Source organism: Plectropomus leopardus, chromosome 1 (genome assembly GCF_008729295.1).
Source record: "Plectropomus leopardus isolate mb chromosome 1, YSFRI_Pleo_2.0, whole genome shotgun sequence".
Lineage (NCBI taxonomy): Eukaryota > Metazoa > Chordata > Actinopteri > Perciformes > Serranidae > Plectropomus > Plectropomus leopardus.
The window spans coordinates 25,126,103-25,138,763 of NC_056463.1; the positions used below are offsets into that span (position 1 = coordinate 25,126,103).

At 39.4% G+C, this 12,661-nt stretch overlaps 1 protein-coding gene across 1 annotated transcript in view; it reads right to left on the bottom strand.

Annotated features, from left to right (window-relative positions):
• Window positions 1–12,661, bottom strand: part of smyd3 (SET and MYND domain containing 3) — an 85,146-nt gene that overhangs the window by 51,332 nt on the left and 21,153 nt on the right. The window contains exons 2-5 of the mRNA XM_042507679.1: window positions 11,176–11,239; window positions 10,956–11,063; window positions 10,605–10,662; window positions 9,673–9,827 (exon numbers count right to left, since the gene is read on the bottom strand). Of these exons, the coding sequence (XP_042363613.1) occupies window positions 9,673–9,827; window positions 10,605–10,662; window positions 10,956–11,063; window positions 11,176–11,239 (385 nt within the window). The remainder of the gene's footprint in view (window positions 1–9,672; window positions 9,828–10,604; window positions 10,663–10,955; window positions 11,064–11,175; window positions 11,240–12,661) is intronic.

Here is a 12,661-nt window from a genome sequence, read left to right on the forward strand (position 1 = left end):
GATTTTTGCTATTCAGTGTGCTGTACAGTGTACTTCTGGGGATGCTTTGGTCCCCAAATTTTGCTGCAGAGTGAGTGCTTTTGACTTTCACGCTACTCTTTGGTACAAGCTGCAATGGACCAACTACAGACTGCTACAGACATGCAGGCAGCGGCACAGAGGAGGAGAGGACAGACCTTCTGCTTAGAAGTGGTGAGTTTACAGCTTACAGCCACTAAATATGACACAGTCTCTCAACAAACGAAAAAACAAAATGAATCTTCGAATATATTCATATTCAACTGCCACATCCATTCGACTGGCATAATTCTGACTTGGGTAAAGCCCAAACTGGGCCAGATTGGACGCTTTGATGGGCCATTTCTGGCCATGTATATGACGCCACTGCTCTAAACCAAAACACAGATTATACTACATATTGTATTATTCTACACTGGAGATTCAACACCGTGGACGGTGCAGATAAACTGCTCTTACTTAAAGGAATTTCTTTAATTTATTAGGGCACCTCGTTAGCAGCTAATGGGAAAACAAACACTCTATAATTATATTAAAGTCTATTTACAACTGAAAGAATGGACGGTGTAATTTAAGACTAAAAATGCAGAAGTCACAGTCAGTATCCACTATATAGTCACAGTAAATCTATAATAATCCTAGCAATGCTACAAGAGTAATGTTTAATCTTTAATCTCAAAGCTGAGCAGTTTCAGACCCTTGTTAAGGGTCAAGAAAAGGTTTATGATCCAAGGTTGAAACACGTGTAGACCGTTTCACCCCAAAGGCAAACACCAGTCTTTCCTTGGTCATAGTGTTGGTGTGAAAGAGGAATTTATGATATAAAGCTGGTTTAGGAATCTCTCTTTCTACAACATCCCTCTGGAGTACATTCAGGAAATTAGACAGGATACACAAACACTCACTCACTGGTATGTTATCAGCCTCCATCCCTGTTTCCATCCCTCTGAAGCACCAAAGAACAGTAATTACTGTAAATGTTGGAGAGACAGAGGAGAGAGCAGAGAAAGCGCATGAGGGAGGATGAAGGAGACGAGAGAGATAGTGGCTGTCGCAGCTGGAGCCAAAAGCTGTTCATTAAGCCGACCCCACCCCCAACTTACACACACAACACACATTAGAACATACTAACAACACACATATATACATATCCATCTCCAGCATGATAATTTTGCTCAAACATTCAGATTTGGACTCAGTTATTCTTATTTTCAGTTGCTCCTCCTCTAATTTCTTCACCCCATGCAATCCTTCCCAATTTTTTTTTTTCTTGCCATTTCTCAACCTTTCCTTTTCTTACTCCTAATTTTGTTGTATTAACCTCTCCTTGAACCAATTATATCCATTCCTTTCCCTTCCTTCCCTTACCCCCCCACCCCCATTTGTTCCTCCCTGCTTTTCCTTTCTCTTTACTCCAGTTCGCTCATTTCCAAGTCTTCTTTCCTCTTCCTCCTCTCTTTTCACATCTCCCCACAAGCCCACACACTTGCAGCCAATATAAGTCAATTAAACAAATGGCTTTTATTCTATCTTCCTATATTATACTGTCTGTGACTGCATTCATGATGGACTTAAAGTCATTACACTAAGCTGTGTGTGTCTGTGTGATTTTGCAAAGCCTAAGCTAATTAGGCAGCGCTCATGGCACTGCCAGCTAAAATGGCAGACCAGGGTAATGTTGGAGAGATAAGGCTGAACATACTAACACATACACACACGGATTATTGTAATGACTTCACACGCACGCACCAAGACACAGAAACATGCTAATGTAGGAGGGCTAAACAATCTAATCGAATCTAATTTTTCTATGTATTTTAATCAACTGCACCGAAATTTTTAACGTTTTGGTTGTTTTTTTTTTGGTTCTTCCTTATAAATCCTTTAATTATGTGAAAACACAAACTACAATTTCTCATTCCCCCATTCCTCTCCCTCCCTGTCTTCTTCATAGGTCATTAATTCAGAAAAAAGTTAGTTGTACCTCTGCATATGATGTACTTTCTCCAGTGTAACAAGTTTGGAGAATGATAACTTTTCCATTCGTTAAGGTACGCTAGTTCGACACTTTCTGCATCTTATTTCGCTGCTCAACAGATGGCCAATAAATATAAAGGAAAGCCATGAGAATAAATTACTCCTACACACAAACAAGAAGTTACACTCGACAACGCGCATCTGTACACACAGAGAACTACACCTACACACAAATACACAAGAGTTATATTACGACAAGCCTGACACACAGAAAATTATAACAACCACAAAATGAGTCAGCACACACACAGAAAATTACACCTACACACACTCACACTCATTTCTGCTCCTGTAATTGAAGCCAAAACAGTTTTCAGCAGGGGTGTAAATTTATTGGCTCCACACTTACACACGACATCAGGTAGTATATGTGTGTATGTGTGTGTGTGTGCGTGAGCGCGCGTGCAGCCTAGCTGTGATAAATAGTCTCTATACATAGGTAATAAACAATACAACATACTTTTCCATAGGGAGTCCCCTTGCTTCCAGCATGGTCAGAAGAGAGGTGTGTGTTTGTGTTCATTTATTTGCGTGTGTATGTGTTTCCCAGGAGCCCCTGTTACAGCCTAATACACACTGAACCATAAATATAGCTACATCAAATCTTTTATTGAGCAGAGTATGTACCCCCTGTTCCTATCCTTCAGCTACTCATTCCCTTATTTTCACTTTCCTCATTTTTCCTCTCACTCTTTTCACTGAATCCTCAATTCCTCTGTTTTTGTCCCTTTTTCCATCTTTGGCTTTATTCTTCCCCTAACCCTCTGCATCTGTTTTATTTTAATCTTGTTTCCTTTTTATAAGACCCTTTCCCTCTGCACTCCCTCATCCATTTTTCTCTTTTCCTCACCCTCCTCTTTCCTTCAGTCTTCTGTCTTTCCTTTCTGTTACTCCACATCTACACCTGTTCCTCCCACACTCACCCTACTCAATTCTGTACACCCAGCATGCTTAGCATAAATGTATACTGGAGCTATATGCAATATGAATTTTGGAACACAGTATATCACCATCTTAAAGTACCTACTCTTTGTTATTCTTATAACTTTTCAGTTGGGTTTCAAGTCCCATAATTCACTATTTTAAAATTCAAATGCTGTCATTAGCCTGTTACAAAACTAGGTCTGTGAGATGTCTTTCAAAAGCTAAATATAACTCTCATATCAAAAGCTACAGTTTAAGAGACTTGAACTCAGAGCAAATGAGAAGAGTGAATGTCAGTGAAGTAGAGAAATGACAGTCAGGCAGGAGAGAGCAAATGAACCAGGCTGAGAGAGTGAGAACAAGACACAGAGGAGCAGGTTTTAAGCAGATAGAGGTGTGTGTGTGTGTGTGTGTGTGTGTGTGTGTGTGTGTGTGTGTGTGTGTGTTTTATGGGTTAACATGTCGGTCATGTAAGGAGTTTGTGTGAGAAATGGGTGCACTGGATGAAGCAAGGGCTGATGCAGTATAACAATAACTTCACACACTAACGCACAGGCTAGTAAGTGCACGGCACAATTCAGCGTTTCAAACTGTAAGTATGTAATTGGACATAAACAATCGCAATGTATCCTCATACAATGGCTTGTATTTTGGCCTATGAACATGCACCCCAGAAATGACGTTATGTAGTTAATGTAATGTTTTATAGTTAACATAAAATTACGTAATTAATGTAAAGTTACATACTTAAGGTTAAGTTACATGCTTAAAGTAAAGTTAAAGAGATTAGGTTTAGGCAAGTTAAATGACTTTGGTTTGGTGTAGGAAAAGAAACATGGTGACATCATACCTCAAAATAACTCTATGTTCGCACAGTTCTAAACATCAGTCTCCCCAACCTGCCTCCTTAGGGCGCCGCTTTCTTCTTTATTCCCATCAGCCCATTGGTCACATAATTGCAGCCTTCCCAAATACATGGATTAGGGTATGAAATATTGCCTCATAATTATGTGGGATATGTACGAATTTTGATGCTTTGCTTTTAGTAGGAAAACGTACAAATAGTGCACAAGAACGGCCTGACATGTTGGCGTAAACACATATACACAAGCACAAAGATACACACACACACATATACACACTGACTCCAGAGAGGGGGAGTTGCTTGAGGGAAGCAATAAAATGTGCCGTGGCCAGATCTCATCTGTCACTGCTTATTTCACCACCACAGTCTGACCAAAACACACACACTCATATACACACACAAACCCTCCTGGAACACAAAGCAACACACAACGGACTGGAACCTGGTGCATGCACACACACATCCCACTGCAGTGTAACTGCATCAGAAAACTGCACAGTGCTGCATACACACACAATGCATAACATAGGCTACACAGCAAATAATACACACAAATGTATGCACCCGCTTCTGCAATGCCTCCCTTGGGTATATTAAGATCAGTAATGATGCTGTGGCATTACTTCATTGTGTGTGTCAGTCTGCATGCATGTACGTATTTGAGGAACACTATTAGGGTGCTGTGGAGGGAGTAGCTATTAGCGTAAAGGATGGTTTTATGTAGCCCAAACACTCCCCCACTGTAAAAGACTGGACTGCCACACACACACACACACACACACACACACACACACACACACACACACACACACACACACACACACACACACTCTCACAGTAATGACCTATTTTGTTAAGCACACTGAACAATCCAAGTACACAACAATAAACCCCTCATTTATTATGTACTTGAGACATTAAAGAGAGAGCATGAGGGGAGGAGGGCTGCATGTGTGGAGAAGAATTATGAAGAGAAAGGCATGGAGAGATGTATGGAGAGACAGAAACACAGAGCAAGAAAGGACAGAGAGATACATGGACAGTTAAAGCAGATGAGAGAGATATAGAAAATAATACATGCCTATAGAAACAGAGAAGACAGCCGAGAGGATGAAGACCGAGAGGCAATGAAATGAAGGACTGCTCCACTCCTTCTCACAGCCAGTACAGGATGCTGTCCATGTCATCACACTGCCCCCTACTGACAACCTTTCAAGTATCATCCTGGATATCGGCAAAACCAGATGACACACAGGTCGAAATTCTCTCCAATTCTCTACAATGTTTGTTGTGTTTAGTTCGTTCTGACTGATGGGTGGTGGCAGCGGACCTGTCAGACAGTTAGTTATTTTGAGGATATTATCTGATCTTAGGCATCCTCAGTATTCCCTACAAACTACCACTTGGCTGACTGTGCGTGTTTGCGTCTCACGCTATCAAATACCTGTGATCACGTTTTTCTGTGTCACCTCTTTGTCATGTTCTAACACTTCATCTCACATAGGCATTAGGAAGCAGGTTGCCATTTCTGAATATAGGTGTTAACCAGATCATTGCACACTTCAATATGCCAACATTACAACATGAGTAATATGATACACCTGCATGGTGCAATGTTTGAAAACATGTGTTAATGAATAATGCCTCAGAAGTAGCACTGAGGAAAACAGGTGTTCACAAAATGTCTCAAATGACAGCAACACCCTTGACAAACAAGAAAAAATTGAAAACATGCATGCATTTGCCAAATAACACAGTGTAATATAAGACACTGTTTTGTGGGTGAAATATAAGGCTGGATTTATGGTTCTCCTTCAAGCTGTTCCAGCAGTCACATAACAGATTCTTCCACTGAGGGAACTGATTCAAAGCTTAACTATACTGCAGCTGAACAATAAATCTACTGATTGTTGATAACATCACCACAACACTAGATGGATATTGCTTACATTATAACATCATGTCAAATAATCATTTTGTAGCCAGAGAACATAAAATTTGTTAAAATGTGGTGTGGTGTAGTACAGATAGTATTCCACATATTAGATCAATCATTTAATAGTTTGAACCCTGAATCGGGGTTATTAAAGTCTGGGTGAAGCAAAAATTAATATGTGTAATGAATTTGTCAAACGAACAACCACATGTTATTAACCACCCAGCCAAATATGAAAGATTAAAAAAATCAGCCAGTATATAAAATTAGATGTCAATATTTTGAAAGAATTAGCAGTATCCTTTGCTCTCAGACACCGGTGGCGTGTCCGCTGAAGGGCAAGCCAAGGATCGAGCCACTGCATAACGAATGACTCTCATTAGGAGCTAACTCAGCAGCACACACAGTCTATGTTATCACAGCACACACAATCCAAATCGAAGAGCCACTGCACAGCGATAGCCTCTCATTCAGCAGCAAACAGTGGCTAACACTGGCACAAAGCGCATAGCCGCGGCAGAGAGCAGTATATGCCCGGCCAGTTAGCTGATTCGGGCTGAAAGACTGTTTGTTAGTGACAGCTGTTCTTCTTGTGCTTATATGATTGTATCATTTATAATTTATTTATGTTCAATTATATGTTTATAAGACTGAAAGAGCTTGTAGAACGTAGCGAATTCACAAACGGGCTGAACAAGATGGCACTGATACTTTGTGCTCTAAATAACATGAGTGGTAAAATACTACTTACAGAATGGGGGGGGAAATTTTATTTAGGATGGTTTCAGTGCATCATCGAGCCATGCTTTAGGCTGCCCAAAAAAATCCTGGACACAGAAATGTTCCAAAACTGTTTAACAGTCAAACTCCACAATACAGTACAACACAGTGACAGACTTGTCAAATGTTTTAAACAAGTATTTCCTAGCATTTATAATGTGTTTTGTTTCACAATTAAAGGTAATATATTTTTATTTAAAAATAAAAAGAAATATACTCATTAGAATGCTGTTGAAACATCTGTTACATGTATTCCAGACGTCCAATTAACTAATATCACTTTTCATCCAAAGTTCGACCATGTTTTGATGTCTTTTGACCTCAAATTCCCAAATGAAGGCTTACTGGCATTTGTTCTTTATGAATGTGTTGCACAATTATTGTTGAGGATTCTTTTTACTTCTTTTTAGAAGTTCTTTACTAACAAATAAGTTCCAATGGTAAAGGAGGCACAGCACAACTACTGCTCATGATTAAACCCATTAATGCACAGCATAATGCAACCTCTGTAAAAGACTTAATACACAACACAGAGACACAGGTCTAAAAGCAGCATATTATTACATGAAGACATTCTCTCACACTAACAACTAAATTATTAAAATGTTTTTCCCTTGGCTCTTGTGTTTGATCACTCAGTGACAATTTATGTCAACTGACAAATTCATTTTCAGTGAGTGACTCATAAAGTTACTAAACTATTCCTTCACTTTCCGTTTACATTTTATGTTGTTATATATATTGTACATTACCTGCTCTCTTTTCATCTCTCTCTTTCTCGCTCTCTCTCCTCTCAGTGACCTCTTCCTCTCTTGCCCCTTCCTCATCTCTTTCTCTCTCTCATTTTCCTCTCACACACTCTTGGTCCCTGTCTTCTTCTCTTTAATCCACTCAGTGTTGCTCTCTCTTCATCTCTCTCAGATTGGAGCAGAATTCCCAGAATCTTGAACCGCATTTAATCAGCAGCTTCTCAGTTTTCCCAGCTTCACAATCCAATCCCACACATGCGCACACGTAGACACACACACACACACACACACACAACACACACACACACACACACAGAATATATTCATATCCCATCTAAGTCATTACACTCTCTTTTTCTTACTTTCTCATTGCACCCCCATAATTCTTCATCAATTATGCAGAAATATGTGTGTGCGTGTTGGAAAAATTAAATTAGAACACACACTCCAGAGATTCAGATGTCACATAAAGGATGGAAACATAAAGAGTCTACAGCCACGCAAGCTGCTGCAATATTCACTGCATACCAGACAGTACTTGCCCGAGTTTGTGGTTTATCCTCAACAGTTGTGGTGAAGTTAAAGTAACCAAAATTAATATATGTCTTGTGAGGTCACAGTGACCTTGAACTTTGACCACCAAATTCACATCAGTTCATTCTTAAATCCAAGTGGACATTTGCGCCAAATTTGAGGAAATACTCTCACGGCCCGCAAGATATCACATTCACAAGAATGAGATGGACACGAGATCACAGGACCTTGACCATTGAATTATTATCAGTTGAACACTGAGTCCAAGTGAACATTTGTGCCAAATTTGAAAAACATTCTCTGTAGGCGTTATTGAGATATCACGTTCACGAGAATGGAACAGGATGGGGCAGGATGAAAACATAAAAATTAAAATGGTAGAGGTTGGTATGTATGCTATGTACAGAACACGCTGATGTTTATCACATAATGTTAACCGGCATTGTTATTTTGCAGTTGTTTGATCACAAACTAAAATATTGCAAAAATTTTTACCTGATGATGATGGCTTAACAATAGGGGGATCACCAAGTAATTATTATGGTTCCCATACATTTTCTTGGACAAAACTTCTTTATGACCTTTCAAGGGCACATAAACAAATTAATGACCACTCACAACGTATAACATGTACAGAACAGTGTGGTACACTTTGCTCCAAATGTTAATTTTTGTATGAAAACTAAACAGCAACCTTATCCTATCTCCAAGAGTTGATTATGTTTATTAAATTACATGGAGGGTTATCCAGGGAAGAGTACTGTATTACTTAACTACACATAGGCAAAAATCTCAACTTTTCCAGAACTTTCAATGATTTTAATAAATCCATGACTTTTAAAGGCCTAGAAAATAGGACTGTGAAATTCCATGACTATTAAAGGTTTTTCATGACCGTGGGAATGTATTATTCCATGTCATCTTTTGGGGAATATGAATGTCAGCAGCAAAATCCATGGCAATACTTCCAACACTAATTAAGATATTTTAGTGTTGATTATAGTGGTGGACCGACCAACTGGCAGACATTGCCAGCCCTAGAACCTCTTTATTAGTGAAGCTAAAAACACATCACAGTAATTTGCATATCTAGTTTTGAACAAGCGTCTTTTTGAAATGCCAAAACAAAACTCTGACCTTAAAGTCAAATGCAAATTATGTTTTGGGTATTAAATAATCATTAGATGAAAGTAACAGATGTTGTTCTGAGTGTAGAATATCCATGTCATGTTGTTTATGGGTGAGTATTTCTCATTTCAAACTTTCATGTTTGTTTTATGGAAACACACTATTAGCTCATCCGCCTGGCTGCTTTCAATTAGCACTCACACATACTCATACAATCACTGCAATGGGATAAACTTAACACACACACACACACACAAACACAAACACACACACAAACACACAAACACACACACAGGAATTCAAACACCTTGGAGCCATGCAATCTCAAAGAGGAATCACACAAGCTAACAGATGACAGAGGTAGAGTGAAATCCAGACAAACACATCCTTGCATACATCAACGATTTGCGGTTTAAATTCTTGTGAGACAGCTGGTATGTTTTAAGGGAATAAGACCTGAGGTTGTTCTGGGAATACACACACAAAAGGACATAATCACAGATGCTGGGAAGATCTTAGACATATGTTGGGGTCCATCCAAACGCAGCAGGGGACACTAGAAGCAATAAACAGTTGCTTGTATCTGTCTTTTTGTGCACTGGAGTGCATGCTTGTACTTAGGTGTTCATGGGTGTACCCAGATGTGTATGTATCTACATACAAGAGCAAATATATATTGTATTTAAATGTATTTAGCCTACCTTTGCAATAAGGCTGAGGGGTTCTTGGCAGGAAGGTGGCAATGCTGATGTCACTCTCTCTGCTAGGTCAGGTACTTCATGCTGTAGGTACAGCTGTAACATGGATGCTAGCTGAGACAGACCATGTTTCTTTTGCTCTGACATCGAACTCAGGTCTGTAAAATTGATTAGAAAAAAAAAAATCACCTGTTTGTCCCAGTGAGCTATTGACAATGTCTGGAAGCAGAATTTGCTATGGCATTAAAAAAAAAAATAGTATTTGTTTTTTTAAATGTGGAAAAACATGCTAGACATCGTCAATAGAGGGCTTTCCCATTGCCAGTAGAGCGGAGTTGTGTACACGGATCAGCAGACAAGGATGCCTCTCCGTTTTTAAATCTGGTGCCTCTTGTTCAATGTCACACAGGAGCCAGAAAACTAGGTTGTAAACAGGGCTAGTGAGGATTTATCTCTTAATGATTCAGTCTCTGTCTCTCTCTTTGTCTCTCTCTCTCTCAAACTCTCAAAGTCTCAAAGTCTCAAAGTCTCAAACTCTGCGCCAATTAATCTTTGAAAAACGTTTGACACACACGGTATTTTGTGGTGGCCTGTCATTGAATCATAAAGCCCTGACAAAGAGTCTGAAATGAGCAAGTCTATTTGGGTGTTGTACTTCCATCACTGCCGATTGAAGCCATTCAGAGCTGGAGCCGACAAATATCTATGACTATTGCACTCATTTGACCCCAAAATGAATGCCTATTTTCACCTTTAAATACATTGACATTAAATACAAAAGCCAGATACTGGTGGGTATTAGTGAGTTTTTTGTCCAGTGGGAAACAGGCCTGACAAACATAGGAATAAACACATCTCTTTGTTCATGTCAAAAGTTTAATCATGGTAAAGACGGCAAGAACACATATGCACACATTCTCTGATGGGAGACTTACGTGATTCATGCTCCTCCAAAGTGTAGAGTTCCTCGCTACTGCTCTTGGATGGACTTAACTAATGGGCAAAAAAAAAGAGGGGGGGGGGGGGTGTTAGCAGGTATAATTGTTTTACAGACACGAAGGAAAGCAGTTTTGTCTTGTTGCATACATTTTTTTTTTATTCATAAGCACATTAGCAATTGAACATTTCCTAAATCAACTGAGGTTCTTTTAATCTTTTAGTGGAAGTAAACACAGAAATATCACTAAAAATCAGACATTTCAAGGTTTTCATAACACAGCAGCATGTAGAGCCTAACACAACTAACAAAGAAAAGTTGTCAACAGTGAAAAATTCTAGAAACTCACCAAGGCAAAGATGAGTCTTGCAGCCAGACGGACTGAGTCAGTGGGAATTCTGGGTAGGAGATTTTGCAGACATTTACACTCTCTCTTATGACCTGACCATGCTAGTTTCTGTAGGAGATAGACATTTCAACAAAGTGACATACATACTGACAGACTGACACACAGACGCACTCATATGCACACGCACACACACACACACACACACACACACACACAATACCTGGCAAGTGCTATTGCAGTAGCGAGCCAGCTTGCACTGGGAGCACCGTAACAAGGTCTCGTGTCTAGACAGAGGGACAGAAAAAATGATCAGTTAATTCTGCACAGATTGTCAAATGAGCTCTCACAAAAAATAAGATAGAAGAGAAATCTATGACTCCAGCATTAAAGGAAACAAAATGATTCAAAGACTGATTCACTGTTATTAAAATGGTCTCAAGGTCACAGACAAAAATCTATTTTTAAGCTTTTCTCTGCAAGAGAAGTACTCATTGAGCTGAAATGGGACCAATACTTAAGATTTATAAAATCACTGATGTCAACTCACATTTCTGTTGCACCATTTTTGTGTTTGGATGAAAACTGTTCAACTGTTTCACATACATCAGTTTTGGTCATATTTAAGCAGCTACACTACTAAACATATGCACATATCTACTGAAGCATCCTCTATGTTCCTGCAATTGTCTTGACCTTTTCCCATGTAACAAACTTGTCTTATCATATCCTATTTGTAATATCACATTGACTGTGTGCATCTATTATCTCATTTTATCTACCGACCCATCATCTAGATTGTCTAAGAGCAATACATTAGGTAAACTCTCCTCACTGTCACAGCCTGTTAGTATCACAGCGCTTGCATGTGTCTGAGCGCCTAAGTGTGTTGGCTGTGTGTGTCCACTTGTGCTGTATGTCTGTTTTTGTGTGTGTTTCCTGCCTGCAAGGTCTGCTGTGTTTGTCAGAGTGACACTGCTGTCCTTTCCAGTTTTCCTGTCAGTCTGATAACAAGCCACAGCAAAGCAGTGTCTGTCTGCTTCACGCGGCCAATTACAGCCAGTAGAGAGACAAACACTAAAACACACACACACACAAACACACACAAGACACAAAGTGAGTCACAGGAACTCTGTCAGAGTGTGTTGGTGAGTGTGTGTTTGAGCATAGGCCAATAGTGATCCCATACAGACGATATACTGTACATAAGTAGTGTGCTTGCAATTTATCTTACTGCAGGGTTTGGGTTTTTTTTTTTGCCTTTGGTTGACATTAGAGACTGACTGATTGAACGATCATTATTTAGGTCATCAAAGAGACAGTTCACCCCAAGGTAAAAAATTGCATATTTTTCCTCTTTCTACTCCTGCAGTGCTATTTATCAGTCTAGATTTTTTTTGGTGTGAGTTGTTGTAGGAGATATCGACTGTGGAGGTGTATGCCTACTCCTGAATGTAATGTAACTAGATGGCACTTGACATGTGATGCTCATATTGTCCAAAAAGAAAGGAAAAAATCAACATTAAAAAAAAACCTAAAAGCAATGTCTTTTTCCAGTAATCATGACCTTGTTACTCAAGATAATACACAGCCCTTATTGTGAGCAGTTACATGTACAAAATTTTTTTCCATCTACCAAACTTCACTGTCCAGCGTTATCACCATGCAGAAGGAAGTGTGCATCTACTCATGGAGAGGGGCTTCTGCTT